The sequence below is a fragment of the Cyrtonyx montezumae genome, unplaced genomic scaffold, assembly GCF_038088225.1.
Source record: "Cyrtonyx montezumae isolate F1298 unplaced genomic scaffold, pur_monq_1.0 scaffold_34, whole genome shotgun sequence".
In the NCBI taxonomy this organism is placed as follows: domain Eukaryota; kingdom Metazoa; phylum Chordata; class Aves; order Galliformes; family Odontophoridae; genus Cyrtonyx; species Cyrtonyx montezumae.
The window spans coordinates 4,985,733-5,013,394 of NW_027072039.1; the positions used below are offsets into that span (position 1 = coordinate 4,985,733).

A 27,662-nucleotide genomic window follows, 5' to 3' on the forward strand; every position below is an offset into this window, starting at 1 on the left:
GGATCAAGCACAGCCAGCATTGGCTCACAAAAGGCAGGTTGACCAATCTGATATCTTTCCATGATCAAGTAACTGACCTGATAGATGACAAAAAGCCTGTTGACATAGTCTATCTAGACTTTATCAAATCCTTTGACACCGTCTCTCACAGTATTCTCCTGCAGAAGCTGGCAGCCCATGGCTTGGACTGGTACACTCTTTGAAGTGGTTTAATGGAGAAATGCTGGTGGTAGGTGTACGGTTGTACAGGCTGATCTTGGTGATTCTACAAGTCTGTGAACCTATGTTTCTCCCTGATCTCAGCATGGTGGGCACTGTATGACAGGCAGAGGGAAATAAAGACATCTGAGAGACCAGATGGGTGCAGGACTGGGCCTTTAGGATAAATTTGTCCCTTAACAATCCATGGCTTTGTTGTAGGACTAGGTAAGAAGACTGACTACTATACATGAGACAAACTTTTGGTGAGATGTCAGTGGACTGTGCCTTCAGCAGTATCCTTCCTCTACAAAATGAAGTAAACATGTGAAATGCAATGAATCTATGAAAATATGAATGAATGTATGAATGTATGAATCAATGAATGTATGAATGTATGAATCAATGAATGTATGAATGTATGAATCAATGAATGTATGAATCTATTAATCTGTGAAAATAAAATGGTAAACAGAATCCAAAACAGAATTCGTTTCTGCAACTTTTTTTCCTTTTTTTTACAGGTAGTAGTTGAAAGCATGTAAGGAAGGGAAAATAAAGTTAAAAGCCAGGTGCATAAATGCAGAATAACAGGGAGAAAACTGCTGGGAAGGGAAGTCCCCCCAGGAAAAGATTGGCCTGCTTTGCCCGGGGAACTCTGTGCTCCTGGAAATGACTAAAGCAGGTCCTGAGCTAGCACAACTGGCTCCCCAACCAACCCAAGGAGCACCAGCTTGGTGGCTGGGAGCTATCCCCATAATTTGGGAGGTACAGTTCACCTCAAGGAGGCATAGTCCACCCCAAGGAGGGTGCAGTCCACACTCCTTGCTTGGTAAAGGAACGAGGTGTTTCTCCTCCCTCTATATCAGACCTTTGAGCACAGGAGCCTGCAGGTGGATAGGCATAGTGGCCTCCTCACCACATCCCTCAGACCTGTGGGGAGGCCACAGCCCTCTCATACATGCGCTCCAGGATGCGGTGGATGCTGGCAAAGCTTGGCCGGTCAGCTGGGAGCTTGCTCCAGCAGAGACGCATCAGATTGTAGAGCTCCAGAGGACAATTGTCCGGGCAGGACAGGATGTTCCCATCCCTCACGTAGTAGATGACCTCCTCATGAGCCATCCCATAGTAGGGCTGCATGCCATAGGAGAAGATCTCCCACAGCACCACTCCATAGGCCCACACATCGGACTCCGTGGTGTAGCGGTTGTAAAAAATGGATTCAGGGGGCATCCAGCGGATGGGGATGGCATCGTTCTCATTGGCTTTGTAGTAATCAGCTGAATACATGTTCCTTGAGAGGCCGAAGTCAGCGATTTTGACCACCATGTTCTCCCCCACCAGACAGTTCCTGGTGGCCAAGTCCCGATGAACAAACTTGCGCTCAGAGAGGTAGGCCATGCCTGCAGCCACCTGCTTGGCAATGCAGAGCTGGCTGGTGCAGCATAGTGCCAGAGGATTGGGGAGGCATGCCCGTGCTTCCATGCCACCCTGCACCAGGCTGCAGAGGTTGCGGGGCGAGCGGTCACGCAGGTACTCGTTGAGATCGCCGTAGGCCATGTATTCAAACAGCAAGCACATGGGTTTCCCAACAGCACACACACCTGGAAGAAGATAGGTGCACCGTTCAGGTCATTCATAGAGATTTCTGTTGTGGCAAGACCAAAAATATCCAGAAATACTGAACACAAAGGGGAGATTCCCAAGAATGCATGTGGAGGCAGAGGAAAATGTGAAGTATGCAAATACCATCAAATTTCACCACGTTTCTTTGTGCCTTCGAAGCTCCTTCAACAGGAATCTAAATCTGAGCTCTGTGAGAGACACTAAAATGTCACCAACCCAGTCCGACTGGCAGGCACATGCTTGATTTTACACCAGCTTTACCAGAGACCAGAGTGAGCAGAGGACTCTACTCCCACAGAGCAACAGGATTTAATGTGACTCAGTTGCACCATGCTAGTCTGTAAAGAAGCACTCACCTTGCTTTGCTGAAAGATTTCTAATGATGTACTGCTGTGTTTCAGACCAGACACACCAATTAGATGAACCTAATATACATATTCTACCTGAAAATCTTGAAATAGAAGAGTCTCCACTGCATTAGTATTGTGAGCGTGTGGACAGATCACCATTTTATCATATAAATTCCCAAACCCAACTTTTTAACAATATTCACAGAGCACACGGTGACATAAAGCCTGTTAGAGAGAGAGACAAAAATATCTGTGCGCCTGCTATTAACTTGTCAAGTAGCAAAAGCCAGCATTTGAAGTGTATGTGTTTTGCTTCCTTAGGGGCATTTATTTAGCAATTGGTGATCTGACTTTTTGTGATATCTGAACTTCATGTTGATGACACAGCACGTGAATCTTTGAGAAAAAACAGATAGCTGTTTCCAGTGTGATAAAATCAGGATCTGACAAGCATAAAGAGCATATGTGAGGGCTTTATCGTCTAAGCTGTGCTCAGAGATGTGTCTGCTTTTCCACAACCCTTGAATGTGAGACTAGTTTGTTCCTGTACCTTTCCTGACTTACAATGTGTTGATAATAAACATGATGTTTATTTGAGATTGGGGCATTTCCTGCTGTTCTTTTCTGTTGTCAAAGTGCTTATGTCAACCCAATTTTCCCAAACCTGGGGTCTATGCATGTCCAGATTTTGTGAAATTTGCTATTGAAATAAATTAGGATCTTAGCTGCTTGATCACAGGGCTCAGGGCTGCCATAGGCAGCCAGGTGCTGTAGGACTGCCAGGTGATGGTGGAGAGCAGCATCCACTTAGTCAGAAACTATAATAAACTCTGCTTGGCAGCTTTCTGTGCAGAGGAATGACCTATTGGCCAAGCTGTGGAACCAAGTCTTTCTAAAAATCCCAAGAAAACGTAGTTTTCTTTCAGCTGTGAAGGGGTGGGGGAAGGAAGAGACTGCCATTGTGGTTGGCTTTTTTGTTTGTTTGCTTCACTTTGTTTTTCTAATGCTGGTGAACATTCAGACATTACAATGGTAAGCGGTATCCATAAAACTAACAAGACTTGTGCTTGTTTTTTTTCCTTAAGTACCTGCAAAATAAATCACAGCTCCTGGAAGCCGTGTCTTCCCTGTAAGACATCTGCCCCAGTGTTACGAAGCTGGAAGTGGATCTAAGCAGCAAGATGGTCAGCAGCAGGCTCTAGCACAGGATGAGGAGGCTTTGTTACAAGATGCTGTCCTGCTAAGGCAGCTGCTTAGACCTGCATTTCCAGACTTGTTCTGATGAAGAATTTAGCAGAGCATGCAGCGACTCGTGGCAAAGCTCACCCCTTTTGAACATGCTATTTTCTCTTGTAGAACAGTCCATCGTCACCCAGCACTGGTTATGCCTGCGGGTTCACCCCTGTGCCCCAAGCAAAACTGCAGCAGATTTGCAGGAGGAGGTACCCCCATACATGGGTACCTCGTTCAGATACCTAAGAGCTTGACAATGTTTGGATTGTCAAATTCAGCCATGAGGGCTGCCTCCCTCTGGAAGTCGGCCTGCATGTCCGCAGATGCTTCTTCCTTCAGCATTTTCACTGCCACCATCGTGAAAGATTCATATGGCAGCAGCCCTGGGGCCCTGGAAGAGAGGGAAGCATCGATAGAGCTATATGCACACCAAACACAGGCTGTTTCTGCTTCAAAATGAAGAAGCACTGACTCAAAAATAAACATATTTTACACATAAATATTGAAAGAGCCTCCTTATACTCAATTTTGTTTCCCACTCTTCACACCTTTGGCACTGGTACATGTAGCTGCTATCAGAGAACAAGTAACAACTAGAGTAGGCATGTTCCCCAGGATTGATTAGGAGAATAATCCTTTGGCACGGTTCAGGGAATAGGCAGAGAGTTACTCCTCTAAATTAACAAGTTTAAAGCCCGTTTACTAATTTTGGTTGCACTTAATGGAGTGGTGCTGAGGACAGGCAAATAGTAATGCTCCTGCAAGTGCTGTGGAAATAGGTACCAAGAAGGAAGAAAGCACAAATAACCCTTGTTAAGAATAAGCTCATGCACCAATACTATGTGTTGAACAATGAATCTTCAGGTTTGAGACACAGATCTCTAGGAAATTGAGCTAGCTTCAAGCAATCACAGGCTCATTCTGTTTTGCTATCCACAGGTTGCTCTGCCCTCAACAAGCTTAGTTAAGCAGGCTTGCCAAAGAGGTAAGAGGTAGTGGTCCTAAAGCGTGGCCACTTTCTGTGCTTCAGATGTGGGTCAAGCTTCAGATATATATTTTGTTGCCCATGCCTCTTCTTCCCAAGCTAAGGCATGCTCCTTAGAGGTAGCTAGAGCCCATGAACAGTGGCACTCATTTACAGGGTGTGCTCCTGCCTGACTGCTCTCCCATTGCTCAAATGCCAAGTTATTTTACTGCTCAGTAATCACAAGAGGAGGTTCAGATTTCCAAAGCAAACTTCCAGTTTCCTTGTCATCTACTCCAGACATATGGTATTTGCAACAGATGCACTGAGATGCTGTAAATGTCAAATGTCAAAAGATGGCAGGATGCCCATCTAGAGAGGAATATCACAGGCAGACAGGTCACAGCTGAAGGGCTTGGACAAGGAGATCTGGCATGCCAGAATGGAGAACCTTACTCCACTATTTGTCTACTACTGTCTTTGCTTTAGCAAAATGTCCTGCTTTTTTTACCCTGTGCTGGCTGTGAGGTTCCAGTATAGTAAGAGAGGAGACATCTTTTAACACATCCACTGCTTGGCAGCACCTAAAAAAGTCAGCAGCAATACTCAGAAGAAACCAGCACAGCAGTTAGAAGAAGAAAGAGGAGGGCATTTATTTCTTCTAATCAGCCTCACTGTAGATTATCTCTCACGGCTGGCTAGCAGACCAGAGCAGCAACAACACCTTCGTATTGTGTGCTTTGGAGAAAGAAGTTCACCCTGGTCCAACACCTGAAGTACATCCATCCACCTGCTCTCCACTGAAATCCTGTAGTGTACACTCTACGTGAGATTAAACTGCACAGAGCTTTTTCTCAGTCTTCTTCAGCCCAGTATTTACAGACACACAGAAACTGTACTGAAGAGGGAGAAAGGCTCTGTGCACAGTCCTGGCAAGCAGCTGACAAAGTTGAGCCCCTCAGCGCTCAGAAGACATCATGAGAAGAAAGGGATGGAGGCACACGTGCAGGGAAGCTCCTGGTTCTGAAAGTAAACAGAATTCAAGTTCTAGGCTGGAGCGTGCTTTCTACAAAACAGCTCATTTTCTTTGAGGTATAGGAAAAATCAAGAAATTAGCTTGGGTTTCCTCTCTAGCCTACATGACATATCTCACTGTTTGTGCACAGGACAGACAGCAACTGTCCTCATTTTCTCCACTGTCATTGGATCTCTGCAACACTGGCAGCACTTTAGGTACCAGCTGTTCAAGAGGAGATTTGTCCCCATTCTACCTTTATAGGATGCCTGAATTTAGGTTTTCAGCCAGACCTTCTTTCCAGAGCAGTAACTGTGAAAAAAAAAAATGTGGAGACGCTTTGAATCTATTTGAAGTTGGGTCCTGTCCTCAGTCTTCCCCAGTGCCATAGCTAGGTAGCTTCTGTTAGGCCATTAAGTTAAGTGATGCCATTAACATCCACTGAGGGGGGTGGACACCCACCACCACTTTCTCTATTGGAGAGAAATTTGTGAGGGAGAGGAAGAGTGATCTGAATGAGTAGGGTATTGTTTCTTTGGGTTCCTTAAACTAACATCTAAGCTGCTTTTCATTTACATTTGAGACAGCAGATCAAATACCCTCTGAACTTCAAAGAACTTGAGGAGACCTGTGAAAGTGGAAATCTTGCCACCCTGACCTCTGATCAGCTGCCTGTGGCCCTATCCTGGCCCTTGGGGCAGCCTTGTCTCCAAACGAGGCCTAGTCAGGATGGACCTGTGCTGAGTCCCACATTCTGTTTTAAAGACGTCTGATAAGGAAACTAGTTACTTCCTCAACCTCTTCAGTGTGTATGAGCCCTCAGTGGACATTGCAGCCTTTCAGGAGGAGCGAGTAAACGATAGCCAGACACTTCCTGTCCTAACATGTTGCTTGACCCAGGAGTGAGTAAACACTGAATCAGGCCTCACAGCAAGCCAACTGGCAAAGGCATCACTGGCATTGCATGCAGAGCTGTGTTTACAGGAGCAGGAGAAATATGAGATCAGGAGAAGTAAGAGGGCTGCTAAACTTAGCTCAAGATGTCCACTTAACACATGTAGAGAAGTACGTTTTATTCATCTGCAATGGCAAGGTAAAGGTTTGAGTCATGATGGTGCTCACGACCTGAAGGGATGTGCAGGTGGTGCTGCTGGATGTCAGACATCAGCCTCTGTTGCTCTTAGAGCTGCGCATAGAAATGCACTGGCTGAAATGTATCCTGAGAATACAATGCTTCAGAAGAGCTTCTGATGAAGTAGTAGTATTTCTGCAGTCCCTTCCCTGAGGCACAGATAGAAAGTATCTCTGAGAACATAGCATTGCAAAAGCTGGCTAAGAAGGCTGCATTGCTTGCTTGCTTTCTTTTGCCATTTTCCACTGACAATAGCAAAAAGGTTTAACTAAAAGGAATTCTAGCACTGGGGTAGATGAAATGCACAAGAAGCTCTCTACACCTCTTCAACACTTGCTTCACTCAGCACGTCAGTGACACTGAAATGCCTTTTGAGAGGTCCTGCTCAAGATGGGTGAGAGCCAACACTCAGGAGGGCCTGGGCAGCACCAAGGCTTCACTGAAGCTCCAGTGCAGTCGATGCTTGGCAGTGGGACTGCCTGCTCTGCTGTTACATCCATGAGAAGGCTGCAGATGATGAGATATCCTCAACACTGTGCCATGGCCAGAACGGGGACTGTTCTGCACCCAGGCAGCAGCTGTGATGCAGTCCTCATTGCTGTATTTTCGGCTCCAGTTCAGATGTATTCAGCTCAACCATTTAGGCTAACAATCAATCACAGGCTAAGCATCTGCAATTTTTGCACTGCCTGCCCTTTCAGCTCTGTTATTTTTAGCTTGCTTTATATCAAAGTATGCCCACGTTTCTTCCATATCCCTTCACTTGGAAAAAAAAAAAATCATCACATCTACTGAAATTGCTTTCTCTACTCTAACAATGATTTAACTTGTCCATAACTCATTTCCTTGTGGATACGCCCAAAGCATAACTATAAATGTTGAAAGTATCTGCACTTATGGCTGCATTCTGCACAGAGAGTCCTTCAGCTTGGAAGTTACTGGAAGCAATTCCACCAGGAAGGTCAGGGATCTGATAGTTCCTGGTGGCTTTGGTCATACACTACTCTAGACAGTGCAGTGACAGTGTCAGCTGCATCCTGGAGTCATTAGCTCCAAGGGACAAGGAATACTCACTCCGAGCAAAAACGAAACTGGACAGTCTGTCTATCTTTTTTTAGGAATTTGGAGGGGGATTTTCTAAGAGCAGATCAGCCAAAGGCTGTCCTGCAGGCATTACAGTATCTGTCAAGCATAACAAGATGCCTTCCATCCACCCTAGTGTGAGTAGGATTGGGTTCAGCTCTGGGTTTTCAATGACACATGTTTCATATATGAAGAAATACATGACTTCACCTCCCACAGGATTTAACAGAACTGGGACCTCATCTAATGCCTTAAATTTAAAACAGGCAACAGTGGTCATAGATTCCAAGAATAAAGACTAAGGAAGATGCACATGCAGACAAAAGGGATGTTGGATCAAATAGGCTGGGGTTTTAGGGGATTTTTGGTTTAGTTTGGTTTTGCCACTGAATCAAATGGAAACTGGGTCAGGATCTAGCTGCACCATGACACACTGCTCTCTGTGGTAAGTACTGGCTAATGTTGACTTTGTAAAGGAGCATACCAATACACGCTGCTGATTTGCAAACACTGGGATATGCAGGCATTTCACAATAGGTCACATGTCACAGGCAATACTCTTGGAAAAAATACAAGGATTATAAATTTAGCTAAGCTTTTATGCCAGGCTTTGTATGACACAGTGTATTCTACAGAGAAGAACAGGAACCTTATTTGTGGCAGTATTTTAACGAATATAAGAGGAATAAAAGTAGCCACAACAATTACTCAAGCTTGAGTTTAACTATTTGATTCTTCCACCAATTTTGGCTTGGGTAAATGAACAAAGGATTCCTAATGTCCAAACAAATGGATGCCCAACTGCTTACTTTTTCCACGTACCTCCAGATGGAGAGGACTCACGTACGGGTGGCTTACCTTGCTTGGAAAACTCTCCCAAATGCTCCTTCCCCAATATCTCTCACATATTCAATATTGTTCCTGGGATACTCCAGGCTGAGTAGTTTGGGATTGAGGAGAAGAGGCATCCGCTGGTACATGGGGTTAGGGTGCAGTCGGTCCAGGAGGAGTTCAGAAGGAAGAGTGGTGAGTGTTGGAGTTTCTGACTCTCTGAAACAACAGAGCAGTTGTTGGTCAACGTGCATGGCTCCTGATCTACATCTATTCCTTGGGGTTGGATTCTTCCAGGATGGGAAAGAGAGGTGTGGTAGGGCAGCTGAAAGAACCTTGCAGCAGCCTCACATCATTTCCCCACAACAGCCACCAGGCCACTTTCTACAGAGGTACTCCTCAGAACTTGCACTGGTGCTGCCATGGGATTCTCCATCCTGCAGGAGTTTGCAGGACTCAGAAACAGGCAAGTTCTGTTTCAAAGCAGCATTTGCTGTCTTGAATGGAGTGCTGGGCTTTACCTTTTCTTGTTTTTCCACTGCTTTCGGTGACGGCAGCAAACAAGGGTGATAATGCCAAGGATCACGATCAGCGCAGAGCTGGAGATGATCGAGATGACAACATTCATGGAGTATGTGGGCGAATAAGATGGAGGAGGGGGGAGGTTTGGTGTCTCTCCATTTGGTTTTCTTGTTCCTAGAGATAACGATGCTGCAATGCAAACAAAATCAGAAGATGATATCCGTGCTATAAGGATGGGTCTTTCTCTCAAGATGTACTTGTGTACAACTGATTAACCTGTTGTCCTGATGATTACTAACACTGCAGATACAACAGTGTGAGAGGATCATAGAAGGGAACATTTGTATACACGAAGAAAAAAACATTTCTGCTTAACAAATGTGAAAATGCAGGACCTAGCAAAGACACAGTTCCTGTAGAGCTAGGAACCTAGTTTTGATAAGCAATCAGATAATCTGCAAGAATTACAGGTGGAAGATCATATCTGATGGACTCGATGTGTTCAAATAAGCTGATGGATGTTCTGGGAAGGAACTAAACTCCACAATGAATCATGTCCTTACGAGGATTCTGCAGGTAGGAGTGTCAGCCCCAGGCAAGAATATGGTGCTGTTTTCCTGGACCATCCTCTTCCCTCCAACAGTTTTGCATCTCAGAGACTTTATGGCTCAAATATGGTGAACTACTGTAAAATTTCACTCTTTTTTTTTTTTTTAAGGAAAAAAGGGACTCAGATATACTTCCACTAATTGTTTTCTCAGCCATTCTAGAAAATGACTGAGAACAGAAATAAATTTACACTAAATTTTTAAGGCCAGATAAATTGATACTGACTTTAGTTCCATTGACTTTACAGCATCTTTGTTTTCTGTGCAAGCAGAATTGCCTTGTTTCCAAGCACTGAGATCCTAAAATGTTTTTAAATATTACAGCCTTGTATCTTTGATGAAATATGCTTCAAACATTTTTCTTTGAACAAATCAGTGAAGATGTTTCCTACTTTTTCAAATTTATTTTTAGATATAAATGTGTGGGGTTTTTAGTGTTGAAAAAAAAAACACCAGAATGAAAACAACTTTGGAAGATTCACCATCAGCTTTACTTTTTCCTTAGAGCACACAGTAGCCGGCTTATCCCTCTTAATACCACAGGAAATCTGATTTCATCTTTAGGACTTATTATAATCTCGGGAAATATGCTCAATTTGTCTGTACTGATTTTCCCATCAATGAAGTCTGTATTACACCTTCAAACTGAAGATGCTAAGTGCATCTGTGCAAAGAACCAGTGCTGGATAAATCTAGAAGAGAGAATTAATCATGGGGCCGTGAGACCCATGGTGTGAGGGGCAGCATGTCAGCACTATACTTGGTCCCAAAACAAGCACGATGACAGAAATCATAAACTGCAGTCACCTACCATCTCCACAGGGAGACACACTGCAGTACTCCCAAGTGACAGATGGGTCTTTTGTGTAGCACCAGGGACGCTCATTTTCACCTCCTGGATTGCGGCAGTAATTCTCAGCATCAGACAGCTCAGGGAAGACCTGAGGAGTCCTTCTGTGTAAGTGGGGAGCCTTGGAATAGGAAATCATTTAGATTAGTGTTTAAGAATATTTTTTCCTAATGGTATTAACAATCAAAGAAAGAAAAAGAGAATAAAAACGGAAAAGCAACAGAGAAAGATAGAAGTAAAAGAGGCTCGAAGTAGCTTGCAAGAATCACCAGAAAGCATCTGGCAATGGGAAGGGGAATTTGCAGATTGAAACATGAAGGAATCAAGAATGGAGGTGAGCTGCCATCTGCCAAGCCCTTCCGTGGGACAGGGTTGCCCAGCTCTGGGAAACTCACAGAAGAAGACCCCATTTGTTTGATGCATACCTGGTCGCTCCACTTCTGGCAGGGGATGCCGGAGGCAGTGACATTGGCCCAGCCCTGGTAAAACTGGCCATTACCACTGTAGCAAGTCCCTAGGCAGGGAAAAAAAAAAAAAAAGAATGAATGAAGTGGGCATGAGCACTATAGACCATGCCCTGCAGTGAAGAGTTGTAAATCATGTCCTTACACAAGAGCCAAAACAATTATCAGCAGATCTGAAGCACACAAAAGGACCAGTGATAGTCACAGGAGAGCTTAGCTTTCTGTTTACAATGAAATGGATTTTGAGCTCTGTACATAGGATTACATCTGGTAACACCCCAAGGAAGGGAGTGAAGCTTTCCAGAGAAATAGTCATGTGTCTGTGGCTGTCACTCTGCCCCAAAGCCAAACAAAGCAGCGCAGGCCCACAGGGATGCTTCAGAGCCAAACCATGGCAGAAAGCAAACGGCAGCACTGGCTGCATGGCTCACAGCCTGCACAATGCCAGCGGTAGCAAGGGTGGGAGCAGCAAGGTCCTGCATGGAGCACTCTCCTGCTAGCTTCTGTGGAGTGCTTGCCTTCTCAGGCTGGATGCCTGGGACTGTGGCTCCCAGAATGTATGGAAACCACAAGCTGAAGGAAGCTACAGATCTGAAGTAATGGTGCTGGCACAAAACACTGTTATTCATAATGAAGAATGTGCCAGTGATTTCACATACGCAAAGCTTACTATGGCTGCAGAAGAAGTCAGCAGGAAGTCTAGGGATTTTCACTCCCAGAACAGGTTCCCAAAACATAAATGTGGGCATCACTTATCCTTAGAGGAGAATTTAATGCATGCTTGCACAATACAGGAAATAAGAAGGACAACAGAGGAGGTACAGCCTTACACATGTAGCATGTGCTAGCTAATTGTGTGGAAACTGCTGACCATGGATTAGCATTCTGGTTGATGGCATGCATTAGGGTCCCCTTGTTAGATGCTGCATTATTAATCTTATTAATTAAATTAGTTAGTCAGCCAACAGTGCTGCCATAGCTTGATTTTCAATTGTATTGAAGTTGCAGCTCATAAAAACTAACACAGGAGGAAACCTGTCTCATTCAAAAGCAAAGATTGTTTTTAAGCAAATGCTTTTCCACTTCAGTAAAAATTTGTACGAGGTCTGATCCAGGTTTGAGACAAAGGCTACACATTTTAATTCACTCAAGCAGACTGCCATGTTTCTCCTGTAGGAGAAACGCTGATGACTGATAAATTTTTGCAGGGCTGTAGTTCTAACAGGATGCCTGTCTAGAGCACCTGAGCACTTCAGTGAAGACCAGTGTAAACAGCAAGCAATTCTTGACCACATCACAACGGCTGCTTTCTCTTTTCTTCTTGCATCACCCACACCACACATAACTGCTCTTACAGAACAGAATCCTTGAGATTCTTTGGCTGGTACGTAAGCACTGCAGAAGTGTAAAACCTTTTTTGAGCTGCCCTAAAATACAGCTGTGTGCCTAAGCTCAGTGTTTTCAATGTCGCCCATTAGAAGGCAAGGAGAGCAATACCTGAAATCCATCTGAGCAAGTAGCTGACTCAGGAGAGGCTGAAACTGCCACATGCTCCTGGCACCCTCCTCATGCTCTGTCCCCAGGGTGGGTCTGCCCTGACAGCAGCCTCAGAAATACCAAACACAGCAAAAAGAGAAAGAATGGGTAGAAAGGCAGGGCAACAACTGGAGATCTAAAAGCACCATCACTCTCTAATCACCTTCAACAACTTCTTGCCCATGTTCTCCTTAAAACCAGTGCAGCTGGAGATTTGTTTCCCCATGCCTTGGATGTGAGAGTTCAGTCATCCTCTGGTAACAACCAGAGCAAAATCTGGTACAAAACACTAAAAAATACTGTGCAAGCTGCATCTTCAACAAAAGTGCAGTGCCCACCCTTTGGAAGAATAGATCCTGAAGAAGGCTACTTACTGGTTATATTCTCCTTCTTAAAATCTGTGAAAAGACAAGACAAGGTGTAAGGAGGGGTTGTGACACAGCCCGGTGCCCGGTGCAGAGGCACAGGCAGGATGGTTCCCACTTGGCACACCACATCTGACCACAGAACAGCTGCTGAGAGGCTGTCAGGCCTCCACTTTGGCTGCAGGTCATGGGTGTCCTCCATGCCCTCCTCACCAAGAACGTATCCCTGCAGACGATGGGCAGTGCAGCCTCTTACCAAAGAAAGGGACACGGGTGCAGGCGCTGGGGTCCTGGTGCAGGCTGGGCAGCCTGTTGCACTCGGGAAGGGCAAGCATCATCAACCCCGGCTTGTAAATCCCCTGCTGAGAGTTTTCCTCCATCGAGAGCCATTCCTTAAAGCAGTAGAGATCCTTTACAGCAAGGCAATTCTCTCTACATTATTTTGCAAAAAACAGTGAAATACGGCGGTCAATGGCGTGATAACAGCTGCTGCACCTAGCAGTGGTGTGCAGGGGTTATACAGGCTGACAGAAAACCATTAGTGGGGCTGTGCTTCTTTAAGCCAGTCTGTCTGGCTCATAAACCATAAAGGAAACTCAGCATAAAATGTAATAGCTTCCTTTAGGAAACCCACAAAGCTACATTTTTAACGAAGCAGGGTTATGCTCAAGATGCAGCGCACATCACAGGCTGTGAGGAGTTCATTTCCATCATTTCCTAGACATTTACTGCCATCTTCTAGCAACAAACAGCACATCTGGGAGTTATCTTTGCCTTTTTGCTACATTCTGAAAACCTCACCTGTTGTCCATAAATTTTGTACAGTCATGCCATCTGTTCAAAACCAGAGGTGAGCTGCAAATCTTAATCTTTTCTAAGCTAAATATTTGCCTACATTTTTAATCGCACAGAACCAGCCACCCAATTGCCTTCTTTTCTCCGCCTTTCTCTCCCCATTTTATCTGTCTGCTATGTGCAGCAAAGTCTTTGCAATGTCAGGTGAAATAAGAGACCAAACTGCCTGTTACCTAATGTATTGCCTCCCTAACAATGTGAGATATTCACTGGCAAGCCATACTGTGTATGTTTAAATGTTCCTTAGATCTGAAGCTGTTTTGTGGAGTAGGCCAAGGCAGGAATAAAAACATAAATGAAACTGTGCCATACTGGAAAGTTTGTTTGTTGTATTAGTTAATTTGTCAGTGATCTGCTTATTTATTCACTCATTCTTGAGGGGCTGAATTGCACAGCTAGCTTTGAGGTAATGTACAGAGATGATTTTTGCTGGACACGACTGCAGCCCTTTGAGGATGCATGTCCTTCCTGACCACCACAGAATGACACAGTCATGCAGAAATACACAGCTGGCACCCACGATGAAGGCTTCAGCCAAATTCACCACCTGGCTGGTGGATGCAATTTTACTGCTACCAACAGCTCTGGCAAGAGTAGAAGGTCACGAGCTCCAGTAATGAACACCATCATTGCAAATCTTCTGCAGCACCAAAAGGATGGTGGTCTGTGGGGATCCTTCCAGGGTGGCAGATCTTTTGCAATGGCAGTGGATGCTTTTCACATCTTCAGGCTGAAGCTACTGAAGACCCAGCTGCCTTGCTCTTGGTTTTATCCACGTCTAGTTGGTTCCTTCCTCACTTCCACGAGAGACAGAATGCAGCCATATGGTGCAATGTGTAGATGTATTTTTTTTTTTATGTTAAACAACATATGGAGCAGGAATTACTTTCTGAAGTAAAAATAATAATAATAATGTTTAGCTAAGGAAATGGGAAAACCTGGAATCTGAAGTGCTGTCTGACACTGAGAGACCTGGAATGCATTAGCTGCTTTCACTCCTAAAGACAGAGCATCCTAGAACAAGCCTTGTATGCAAAGTGCAGCAGCAAAAAGACAAAGACCTCTGCAAGTCCTCCCACTCCTCTTCAGAGGGAGGTGCTCCTCAACCCCAACCTCATGGCTGCTCTTAGGAGAGCAAGACAAGGCAGCCAGAGGGAGGGGCAGTCAGCCTCCTGCAGCTGAGATCATGCCATTGTTATAACACTTAATCCCTAGCAGCAAGAGCTTGATGAGATCATGTGCAAAGATTACTTCAGAGTATTATTAGAAGTTTTATGTAATGTAACAGAGAGACAAAGACCAGGAGCAGCCGAGGAGGACAGGTGGGCCAGCAGCCCACAGGGCCTTGAAGAGGAGGAGGGGGACACATGGACGTGACAAAAGTGAAGGACTTCCCAACATGAGATTGTGCCCCATCGCTTCATATCAGCAGTGGTTGAAATGGAAATGGAGGGGCTTCCTCCTAACATCACAGAACCCACAGTAAAAAGACAGAAGTAATAATTATGAGGTGAAGTATCACTTTTCCTTAAAAGTAGGAAAAATCTTATTCTAAGCAATTTGTATCAGAATATATGGAAAGTAAATTTTTTCTCATGTTCTTTTCTTTCGTTTCACTTCATCTTGTTTTGCCAGTGTTTATTTTTACAAAAGCCTTGCTCACTTTGTTCGAGGTAACGAGTTTCCAAACCAAAATGAACAGAAATTACATAGGAGAGAAGAAGTGGTACAGAGAATAAGTAAAAAAGACAAAAGCACATAAAAACATATCAAGGGAAATACGTCCCTCAAAAATGAGGTGATTTCTACAGCCTCTGGGACAATTAAATTTTTACTCTTGATGTAATTCAGCTGAAAGCTGGTGTTGTCTAGACAGTTTGAGCTGAGAGGTATAAAGCTGTCAGTAGCGAGCAGATAAGATAACTGGAAAGCAATCAAGACTGTGCAAAATGCATTCAGGAGCCCCCTGAGGTCTCAACCACTCAGAAGGACAGATGATGTCCGAGCTATCAGACAGAGTGTGGGGATATAGGGCTTTAGGGAATCCTGACCAGCCAATGGGCTCTGGGAACAGGAAACCAGAGGACCACTGTCCCAGGGCTCTTGTCATGAAGAAAGCCACATTTAAATTCACAATGATATCACAGAGAAAAATTCTTAAAGGAAGAAACAAAATAGATGTATCCGCAAGTCGTCTTGTGGATTTGAAGAAGGATGATGCCAGATGGATCTGTAAGTATTCAGATGCATTTGTGTAGGCTTTCCCTGCTAGTTGATGGCCCTTTGGTGGCTTGCACCACCCAGCAGTGCCCCAGGACGGCAAGTCCTCATTCACACCAGTTCTGATCCCTGCTGGGCCACCCATGAGCAGGGTGAAATGAAGCCAGTGCCTTTACCCAACCCTCACTCACATGTCCTGTGGAGCACCGTGCAAAGTCCTCCACTGACAAATGTGCTGCCCTTGTGTGGCTCGGATATAAATACTGTCACACATCTTGAAAAAAGGCAGAGAGATGGTGTAGTGAAGGGCACAGTGACAAAAAGCAGCACATCAAAGCAGAGGGGAGGAGTCTGCCAACAAAAAGCAACTTCAGCACTTCTCTGCGGGATCATTTGTGGATACGTGCAAATACACTTCTTTCTTGGGATACGTGCTACAAGAGGTTTGACTGAGGAACACCAAGCAGGAACATCATGCAACAAATGGAGAACACAGTGCACTGTCAGGCTCCGTATCAGTGTTTTCCTCTGTGCCTTTGTTTCGGAGTTGTGGAAGGAGAAGAGGTCAGAAAGGCCCTGAATGCCAAGACAGTGTCGACGTTTACTGTCCTAAAAAAGCCCCTGCGTAACTGGAAAAATAATTGCCACTAAACTACAACTGGCCCACGTCCAGCTGTCGGAGCCCTGCCTCTGTTCCTGCTGTGTCTGCAGACAAGATGTGCATTTCAGACAAGGCACCAGAACTGTGGCCACTCTCCTGATAAACACTGATCTGAGTAATCTGCTTCAAGATGCAGTTCATAAGGGGCAAGAGCTGAGTGCTGCATTTAGGCAGGAATGTCAGCTGCCATGACGTAGAGCAAAGGGCAACCAGACAGCAGATGTGTCATGCAAGACAGCAGTGCTAGGGAAAAGGAGAGTATCAGCCCAAAATGTCTGCAGACACTGTTCTCTGCAGCACACCAGGCAGTCCTTGTGCCATCATGGGGAGCAGAAGCATATCCACAATTTGGGAACGTGTATAGTTAGTGCTCATGGAAAAATAAGCTGCAAGAGATACAGAGGGTTGAAGACCTATGGAAGAGTGCTTGGAGAAAGCTGGTTTATTCTAGGCTGGGGAAGGCTCCTTCAAATCTTGCTGCAAAGAGGAAGGAGGAAGCTCTTCTCGGTGGTTGCTGGAGTGGAGAGAGTGCAATGGGGAGGGCTGACCTCCCAGCCTCTGTGCCTGGGACGTGCCACACAGGCACCTGTCAGCAGGGGATTAGCTGCTGCGTGAGATGCTTTGGACTCCACGGGTCCTTGCCAGGTCCGTTTGACTGTGCATTCCTCTGGCTATGAGAGGACACGTGTGCCAGAGGGGAGGTTTGGTTCAGCAGGTGCAGTTACGCTGACAGTGTCTCCAGGGCGGTCTTTTTCAGTTCCATGGCTGCAGTGATGGGAAGTGCTGAATGATCAGTGTCCTGCCCTGGCCACATCTGCAGCATGTACCGCATCCATATTTAGTCAGAATTCTGAACAAGCACATTTTTGATAATGGTAATGACTGTACACTGACCTAGCAAGATCTAGCTGATGGCAATACGTTAATTACTTATATCAGTGGTGTCATTCAAAGGGATGGATCTCTATGATACCTGGTATATGGTACCTGAAGGTCACTGTGAACCCCACCACTGAACACTACATCAGACCCTCTCTGTGCATGCAGAAGGGAGAAGAAAGAAGAAAAACAAACAAACACACCAATCCAGAGAGCACAGTGCTACTGCATGACTGGGCAGACTCTAACCAGCCACATGCCCACAGAACAAAAGTGAAAGAAAAGCACGCTGTGTTTCTTTACCTGCATATGGGTTTGGGGGCAGGCCCCACTCCTGAGGGCTTGCACTCCTGGAAGATGTAGTTACACAGCAGGGACTCGGCAGCTGGCTGGCAGAATGAACTCACCATTTTCAGTTCTGTCCAAGCAGTGTGAACAAGCAGCTCTTGGGTCTCCTCGGGGTCAGCATAGGAGGAGTTGAAGAAAACAAGAGCATTTCTCGACAGGATGGCACTGCACACCTCACCTCTGTAGGTGCTGCAGTAGCCTGCGTCACCCTTATACAGTTTGCTGTCAGAGACAAGAGCAAACACACAGGGTAAACTCACAACCCTGGGAATGGAGAGTGCCAGCAGAGGTCTGCAGATGTACCCAGGTCAGAGGGCACTGCCCACAGGGCACACCTGGGAAAATGACCCTCCCTGCTCCCAGACTGGAGCTGGGGGTGCAGCTGTCTCCATTTCTCACCCTGCCAGCGTAACTGGGGTCAGGGAGGTCAATTCTCAACATGCCAACCATTTGGAGCAGCCAGCAGAGTTATTTGTAACCTTGCTTTTTACTTCTCTGTCCAAATAATCCCCCATTGTCAACGCTCTGGGGCATTTTTGCTGTTTTTCTTAGGAAAATAGGACCTTCGTCGGCAACAGAGTATACAGGATGTCCAAATTTATGCTTTGCAGATGCTGCAATCAGCAGGTGGTGCTCTTTGGTCCCTGTTTAGCTGCACTGTTTGGGGTTCAATAATCTGTTTCCTCTTTTTTGGTCCCATTCTTATCAGCACACCACTTTAACTATTATGATTCCTCGCTTTTTCACCATCTGCAGAGACACAGTCTGCAGAAGTAATCTTTCTTGCAGTGCCTTATTACAGAAAGGGGATCTTATGCAGCCAGTGTTGAGAACAGTCATGAGAGATAAAGGCTGAGCATCAGATCACAGTTCTTATGCCTGTCACTCCTACACAGGTGAAGGTGCAAGGCATAAGTCTGCCATCATTGCAGGGTCTCCAAACCTTTTGCAAACACCCTGAACCAGGTGTGCTAGCAGCTTAGCTGAGCCGTTTTCTTACATTTCCTCAGGCTCTGTTCTTCACAATGAGTGCCACCAGCTAGCCCCTGCATTTTCTTTTCAGACTGATTTACCCACACCACACATAGGGACATGCTAGGGTTCTAAAAACAAAAAGTCAGGCTAATCATCCAGCACTCCAGAAAGTAATTGGCAAAAGAGCACCTCTGATCACATACAAGTGGCTTTACCCATCTACAGCTTTGCTTCCAACAGATATCTAAATGTTTTTTGGCTTACTCTAGTGATCACCATACGAAAATACATTTATTGGCTCTATGTAGACAGGAGCCTAACACACAGCCAGACTTTTGTCTGTAAATCTGGTTAGTCAAATCATGGACACATAACTGTGATATGTGCTCCACTTGTGGCTCACTGCAGAGGCAACATTATCTTATGAGCCCAGGCTTTGTTCACACTTGTATAAAGGATCCCTCCAGTGAATCTCACCCGCATGCTTGGCATCCTTTCATTCAAGAAAAATTCACCAAATCTCCTTGGTTCGTCACTCTAACCCTCCCTGTCCCACAGGATCCCTAGGAAGCCATAAAACCCATCCTTACCTCCACTCTGCACCAGGCCCAGCAACGGCGATGAGACAGAAGAGAGAAGAAATAGAAAAGACATCACTGATCTGTCATTGTCACAGTTGTGGTAGCTAAGAGTTACATGGTAGGAAATCTGCCTTAATCATTGGGCCCTACATAACCACCAGACAGCATCCTGCATTCACATGGTGGGTGGCTGCAGCTGCTCCCCCTGCTCGTCCTTTCTTTCTCCCATCAGGAGATGGGGTGGTAGGAGAGATGTAGCTCCTGAGAAGCTTACAATCTGAGGAAAGCTATTTTCACCTTGCTGTTAGGTGACACCAAAGTTGGGCTGCAGCCACGACTTCCTCCGCGTGGATGGACTTACCAAGCTCTTCTGGGACATAATGTACAAGACAGCACCAAGCATGCAGGAAGCAACAGCTGTGCCAGTCTGCAGGGTGTAAGAATATATGAGGAAATAGCCCAGCAGGGCAGGCACTGGTACTCAAATTTAGCCTCCTGTGAACTATGAGCTCTTCAGTCTTCCCTCCTCCTCCACCTCATTTCCCAGTAGGAAAGCCAGGCCTGCAGGGAAGGGTGAGTTATTAACAACCCCTTCCTTCCCAGCATACCTGAAACACTGATGGTTGCGGCGGCTTTGGCGGCACCGAAGGTTTTGCTGTGTTTGTTGGTGGCGAGGCAGGTGAAAAGGCCAGGTCGGGTGACATAAACCTGCAGCCTGGAGTCCACCACTCTGTCCTTCACACTTTCTGATATAGACCCTGCAGAAACCTAAGGGAATGAAAAGCCAAGTCAATGGCGTTTCCAGCAAAGACAAGCAAATAAACCAAGAAAAAAAAACAACAAGGGATTCACCACTTCGAAACAAGCTAGAGTTAGTGCAGCAAGCAGACGAAAGTGGCAGAGAGATGGAGCTGCTGGCATTACTTTGCTGTTCTTGTAGCTTTCACAGACAAAACCAAATGCTAAAGACTTCCCCTAGTCATACTTCTGCAATTAATTTTCAGTTCCAAAGATCTCAGTTTTTCATGGATAATTACTCCAAGGACTTTACCAGAACACTTCATGTACTCAGTGGAGCACACAATGGCTTTGTGCACTCAAGCCCGGATGTAAGGAAAATAGCTGTGAACTTATTGATTCTGGATTAACACAGCCTCTGCCTCAGAGCAGCAAATTGTCTCCAATGCTCTAGTAGATACCCCATACATTTTCTTCCCTGATGCCTGGAAATGAGGAAGTGGCAGTAGATGTGGTGACGTTGCTCAGGTCTTTCCCCAGGGTAAGAGAAACTCCCACGTGAATGAACTTGGAGCCTGCTGATTTTGGCCAGACAGAATTGGTTTTATCTTCAAGCCTTTCCTGCTCCTTTGGCACTCATTAAAATCAGACACAGCACATCAGGACCATGTTATGCAAAAGTAGCATACAGCAGTATTGCCTGCTCTGCTTTTCAAACCAGTGGGAAGCATCAAAGGGAAAAGTGGCTACCTGTGGGCTCCACTGGTATGTCCTGGCCCTAAGAACAGTGAAACTCATGTGTCTGGATCAGTCTGGGCAAAGTGTTCTATCTACACACCTATCTGAGAGGTGAGACAGATTGACCTGATCACCCTGGAAGCCAGTGGAAATGTTTTTCAATGGGATCTGTGTCTGCTTCTGACATTATGCTATCAAGTCAATTCAGATGAATGAGAACTCAGGATATTTTTTTTTTCCATGACTGAAGAGTTTTTCTTTATCTGTAGCATTGGTCAGATTTATTTTTTACATTTTTTTTCCTCTGAGAACCTAACCAGCACTGAGCAGTATCTGCTGCAGTCTGAAATGATTCCCCTGCCTTCATCCAATTTGCTGTTTACAGATTCCCCCTTGGATTTTGCATAGCAGAGACCTCTCAGGTCAGGAAATCTGACCACAAGATCTGAGATTGTTCTTCTCAGCTTTGTCCAAGAAGTGAAGAATGTTCCATGTCAGCTGATGGAGTGAACACAGCAGGAACTATGCTTTCACCAGTAGCAACACATCATCAACCAGGATTCAGCTCTCTACAAGACTCATGCACCAATGGCACAGCAGGCTCCTTCCACTCCCACAAGTAACCAAAAGCCATTGAAAGCAAAGAAGGTGAAGGACTGGCTGTCCTAAAATGTAGGTCCTTGAAGCTCTGAGGCCCCTTGCTCTTCATCAGCCATCTGAAAAGAGACCAGGGAATTCTTCATCTTTCTTGTTTCCTTAGCTGCTCTGAAAACTACAGGCAAGAGCATGGCTTCGTAGTCACTGGCAGGAGTGGATAAAAAGGTTCTTGAGGACATGCATTGCTAATCCAGAGGCTATGGCAGTGGCCAGTATGGAAATCTGGAGGATGGAAACAAGAGAGGATGGAAATCTGAAGGATAGACATAAGTCACCTATCAGTCTGAGCACAAATATAACATAGAATATAATATAGCTATATTACAATAGCCTTAATATGGAAAATAACCACGTAAGACTGAAGGATACAAAAAGTGTTAGTGGAGATAAAGAAGGTGAGACAGCCTGCAGAATAGCACAAGCTCCTTAATTACATATTTTAATATATGGAGATAAATGATATGGAGCAGGACAGCAGCAGCCTCCTGAAGTAAGACATTTCAGTGAGAGGATCCTTCAGTCCTGTTGGACAAGCAAGCCACCACAGGTGCCCATGGCCAGCCAGTGCCCAGAGGGATCAGTGAGAAAGAGAAGAGGCAAATCACTGGTATACACACAGCATTGTGATCCAGGCCACACCACTTTATAAGAGATTCATAGATTCATAGGTACATTAGGTTGGAAAGGACCTACAAGATCATCTAGTCCAACCATCCTCCTATCACTATCCCTACCCAACTACTAAATCCAATCCCTTAGCACCTCATCTAAACGCTTCTTGAACAGCGCTAGGGATGGTGCCTCACCCACCTCCCTAGGCAGGCCATTCCAGTGCCTGACCACTCTTGCAGAGAAAAAATGTTTCCTCAAATCTAATCCAAATCTTCCCTGGGCTGTTGGAAGACCACAGAGAATATATACCATGGCCATTACAAACATGTGAAGGTTGGAGGAAATCCATGTCAGAAAGGACGTTGGAAGGAATCCAGTGTTGCACCTACTGAAGAGCTGCTGTTGTTCTGGCATGCATCTTCACCCCTGGGGGGCTATGCTGAGTGTCAAGGGGCCTCTCAGGTCCAGTTGAAGAGCACTGCAATGGCTTACATTTGGACATTAAATTGGGTAAATGCAACAGAGGCACTCACATTAGATGGCCAGGATGATTAATCAACACATCACATTCCTGTGAGCACCAGATGGTTTTCAAGCCCTGGTGCTTGCAGCATATTATGCCTCAAAACAAGCTGGCTCTATTTAACTGCCTCAGCTTTTCTTGTTTTGTCAAAGAAGCCATTTTGTCACATTATTGTCATCACACCAGGAGAAAGGCCAGGAAAGATGGATGTAGAAAAACTGATCATTAAGTTCTCCCACCCTGACCCAGGAGAAGCTTGCAAGAATCTCAAGCATCCTTCATCTCTGGCATTCCAGATCCTACCCAATTAACTCTTGCAGCACCTGGAGACAAGGCAGAGCATTTCACAGGACTGAGCACTGCAGTGAGGAGACAAGACTGTCTCAAAGCTATTGAACAGCAAGTACTACAAAAGGCAGAAACAGGAGCTGGGGACAGAAAAGCAGCACTTACAGCTTTCCCATTTTCCAGCCAGGTGACAGTGGGAACTGGAGCTCCTGCTGCTGTGCACCGCAGTGTCACCATGGAGCCAAAGGTGATGTTTTGGGATTCAGGAGCCTTCAGGATTCTGGCAAAAACTGTGGGAGAAAACACAGGCACTGGGTTGAATGGATGCTTACAGCTGAGGCTGGTCTGACACAAGGGTGTCTTCTCCCAGCACGTCTCCAAACAGGCCACAGCCTCTCAAAGAAAGGTAAGCAGAGTCCTGGTGAACAGTCTTAAGAGAGAGACAAGGAGAAGAAATGAAGTAGGCAGCGTGGTTGTATTCCACACATTAAAAGCCAAAATTTTAGCTCTGAAGATCTATACATAGCCCTTGTTCAAAGGAGGTAACATGCAGAAACTACCCGGATGGCTTGCAGTGAATAGAAAGCATATCATAATTTGAAACCACTGAGAGGACCACCATGGTGGTAGAGGTTAGGGGTCAGATAAGCTCATCTGTGTGACTGTGGCAATCTGCAGAGAGCCACAAAACCCATTATTTTCCATGCCATGATGAGCCTGGGTGGTGAGCTTCTATCACTTAACTATGGGGGAAAGGCTGGCAAAAGCCTTGCGAAGCTGAGGCTGCACAGGCCAAGAAGGTTTCAGTGTCACTTTTCACCTCCAGTTCTGCTTCTGTGGCAACAGGATTACTGGACAGTCCAAAGCCAAGGTCTTCCCCTCTCCAAAGGGATTGTTTTACTTTTTTTGGTGAAAAGATCTTATGTATTTTTGCTGAGAACTTGTTTTAATCCAGAAACACGGATCTGACAAACCTCCACGAGCTGTATTTCAGCAGCAGAGTTTGGACGGCATAGAGGAAAGCAGAGAGGCACCTCCCACGTGGAACATCTGAGTTCTGACCCAAAAATTTTAATGGAGATGCCTGAACGTCTGTACAGAAGCAGGCTGGATACCTCTATGCCATTTCTTAGTCCAGTTTCCCATGCTTAGTGAGCAATGCTCATCCTCTACCTTCTGGGCAGCACAGCAATGACTAAAAATCTCCATCAGAAATTTTAGCAAGTAGAGGAGTTTCTCTTGGCATTCTTAGGCAAGCATTATATTCTGTTTTCCACTTCAGCTATCCATGTAGCTCCCTTTATCAAAATATCTGACTGCAGTGCAGTTTTTTTGCTTTCCTGTTTCCCCATTGCACCTCTTGTCATTGGCCACTGTTTTCTTCCATTTTCCACATGCATACATCCCAACCAGAGCCATTAAGAAACCAATAATGGTCTCTCAACACACACTGAATGTTTCTTCTGATAGGGACTTCTATCAAGAGCAGAAAAGTCTTCATCTGCAAAATCACAACGGGACAAAATATAAATAAATTACTTTCCACATAGTCCTTTCATCCCTGTCTGGCCCATGCAAAAGCTGAACTTTGGGTTAACAGTGCACTTGAAGTCAGTTTTATTCACAGATAGGAAATAATAGGAATGCATTTCCTAGAAACTTTGCCACTCTGGGAGTACACCCATTCTGGAGTCCTGGGCAGGGATTTTTTAGGAGGATTACATTCAGCATTGGTTGAGTGATGGAGCAGGAGGGCACGTGTTGAACTCCTGGCTCCATGGATGCTACTCACAGGGACTGGCATAGGACACAGCCCCATTGCTGGTGAATAGAGCCACAGTGCCTGGCCAGGGACTTCCCTGAAGAATAAGAAGTGAAATCAAGTTTTTGCCCAAGGTTTTGCTCCAGGCCATTAGCATCAGATATTTGTGAATTCCACTCCAAGCACCATGGGCCGAGCTCATGATTACTTTCATACTTTTTTTTGGAGAAATACTAAACTTTTGGGCTGGTTCTCTGGCAGCAACTACATGCACATGGCTTCTGCTGAAGCCAGCACTTCAAATCCCAAAGCCAGAATACAGCCCTGCAGGCTTTTCTCATGCTGCCATTACTTGTGCAGTGTGACACTGGGATCCTGCCCGCACAACAACCCTGCTACTCTGATCTAGCCTTGCTAATGCCAGAGCAGCAAATTAATAGCATTATGTTAGCCATTGTCAGACACAGGCACTTGTACCATCCCCTCTACACACTGCTCTCTCAAAATTTGCATGGAACCTTCAGAAAGGAGAAAAAAAATACTCTCCAACAATGGTGGCATGTTCATTGTCAGGAAGCAAAGCTCTATTTATGTATACCGAGCAAGATTAAGTGCCCCAAGTGCACATGGGAAGGCCAAAAGTCTGAAATTGGTTCCCCTGGTTCCCCAGCCTTAACTGAGTACTCACATCAGCAGCCATGGCTCTGTTGGCTTGAGTACAGCAAAGGCAACATGACAGACTATTCCAGCCTAAACAAACATGTGGGGGAGAAAACAAAGCGACAGATGTGTATTCCTGCACTCCTGGTGCTGGCTGCACACCAGATCAGGCTGCATGCAAGTAGGTAAGGTCACCCTCCACCAGTGCAAGCAGAGGCAAGGACACCAGGGCAAGCTTGAGAACCATGCTGGCAATGGCATTAGAGATGAAATCTATTCTGGATCTAAAGGGAGGAACCCAGACCCCAAAAATATAACTTTTTTTTTTTCCATTGTATTACATGATGAAATAGAAGAAGTAAAGGGGAGAAAGAATCAAAGATCCTGATGGTGCCAAGCTAAGCAACCAGAAGGCATAGGGAGATGAAAGGCAGGAAGAGGAAGGGACAGGAAATGGCAATAAATGTTTGCAATATTCACGTTATTTGCTTGGCTTAGGGCATGGTTTTGTTCTCGTTTTACCTCAGAGTGAAAATCCCCAGCAGTCAGATGATTTCTGACACCTCCACTACAAGTCCTCCTTATCCAGATCCTCCCAAACATGGGTTTTACCAGGACCTTCCCTCGTCTGACAGCATCATCACAAGCTAGCAGCATCCACACAGTGACCCTTGCTGGGTGAGCACGGTGGGAGAAGAGGGCTCTGTTTATTTACTTATATATTTCAGCAGAAAATGAAACAGAGTGCCTCACTCAGAGGAGCTGGAAATGAAACCTTGCCAGTTAAAGCCCAGCCAGCATGCTCAGTTTCACTCCCAAGCCCCCTAATAAATGTCCTTTCTTTTACAGCTCTGCTAAATGATGTTCTGCAAGCTGCAGGGCTTGCTAGGAGGCATCTGTACCACGGCCAGCTGCTCTCATTTCTGAGAATTAGGTAACATCATCCAGTCCAAACAGTAGGGCTTGAACCCAGTCATGAATTTTTTTGTGCTATAAAAAGATTAAAGCAGTGACCCCCTGGTTTGAGCAGCTAACTCTTTCCAGGTGAATTAGCTCTCCCTCTGCCTTTGGCTGAGATGTCTGTCATTTCCAGGAGATTTCAACCTGATCCTGCCATCCTGCTCAGGCCAGTTTTTCCATGCAAGCTGGCTGGATTGGGCTGCTGGCACCCAGTTGCAGCTCTGGTGGGCTGGGGCATTCAGGGAAGGGCCAAGCCATGCTTAGAGCCCCACAGCACACAGAAACCATCGGCCCCAGCCCCGTCACGTCAGGACACCCATAATGGGTGAGTTTTGCAAGTCCTATCGCTGGCTGTGGTGCATTAGGCCCTGTCAAGCATGGGTCTGTGGTGGGGCTCTTTTCATACCCCCTCTGGAATGGGTTGAGCCTTGGCTTCCAGGGGAACACAGCCAATGCTTGCCAGTGTATGTGAATTCACACAATTGGTGAACGTGGACACAAGCTCACTCTTCAGAAGCTTGCTCCTGGTGCTGGAATACTGCAAAGCGTGCCTGGTAGTCCAAACTGGGACAAGACCACAGAGAACTCAGCTCTGTCAGCAACCACATAGCAACAGTGCTCCTTGCCTGCCTCAGCTTGGCTGAATACACGAGCAAGACCTGCTTCTCCGTGCTGCAGGATCCGATATCCCAGCCTTCTGATAGTTATCATGGAAAGTAGCTTTCTGGATCAATACGACAACCACATGCTGCAAGTTTTGGACAGCTAACTTGCACAAAGCAGTGGGCAAAGGCATCTGCTGTGTGTTGGGAAGTGGTGCTCTGCACTGCTGGAAGAACTGGCACGGTACACATCGCCTCAGGAATCCTCCCCTCCATCCCCCTGATACACCTTGGCTTTGCTCTGTGCACTAGCGATGTATAAGCAGTTGGCAACTAGCCTGTAAGCATTTCTTAATTCATGTTTCACAGGGTTTTGTTAGCTTTTTGGTGTGACAGATATATATGGCTCCTTCTGAACAGAGCTGTTCCCCAGGCTGGGACTCCACTTGCAAATCTGCATGAAATCATTTATGCTTGCCACCTATATGCTCTGAAGGACCATAAACTTCTGCCAGTGTATTTACAGCCTTTGCCAGTAAGAAGTCCAGCCATGCAAATCCCCATCCAAATTTATTCCTTTCACATCCATTCACTCATCTTGACAAACCTAAACCAGACAGCCAAGGATCCTCCTCCCTCTGCTTCTAAGCAGAGGGGCTACGGTTTCCTTCCCACCTGTGAGAGATGAGTGGATGTCTGAAAGTATATTCATACATAGAAAGCCGTAGCACTTGCATTTTCTGATATTTTCAATTAACCCCAGTAAAATTCCAATAATTTCTCAAATACCAGCCCTCAAAACCCACCACACATCCAGCTCAGTGAT

At 45.6% G+C, this 27,662-nt stretch overlaps 1 protein-coding gene across 1 annotated transcript in view; it reads right to left on the bottom strand.

The window, feature by feature from the left end:
* Positions 1-1,125: 1,125 nt before the first annotated feature.
* Positions 1,126-27,662, bottom strand: part of MUSK (muscle associated receptor tyrosine kinase) — a 42,535-nt gene continuing 15,998 nt past the window's right edge. Inside the window, exons 6-17 of the mRNA XM_065745209.1 lie at positions 23,018-23,142; positions 19,905-20,064; positions 19,306-19,312; positions 17,696-17,962; positions 13,034-13,209; positions 12,787-12,810; positions 10,838-10,926; positions 10,374-10,533; positions 8,954-9,143; positions 8,460-8,651; positions 3,650-3,798; positions 1,126-1,802 (exon numbers count right to left, since the gene is read on the bottom strand). Coding sequence (XP_065601281.1) covers positions 1,126-1,802; positions 3,650-3,798; positions 8,460-8,651; positions 8,954-9,143; positions 10,374-10,533; positions 10,838-10,926; positions 12,787-12,810; positions 13,034-13,209; positions 17,696-17,962; positions 19,306-19,312; positions 19,905-20,064; positions 23,018-23,142 — 2,216 coding nt within the window. The remainder of the gene's footprint in view (positions 1,803-3,649; positions 3,799-8,459; positions 8,652-8,953; positions 9,144-10,373; positions 10,534-10,837; positions 10,927-12,786; positions 12,811-13,033; positions 13,210-17,695; positions 17,963-19,305; positions 19,313-19,904; positions 20,065-23,017; positions 23,143-27,662) is intronic.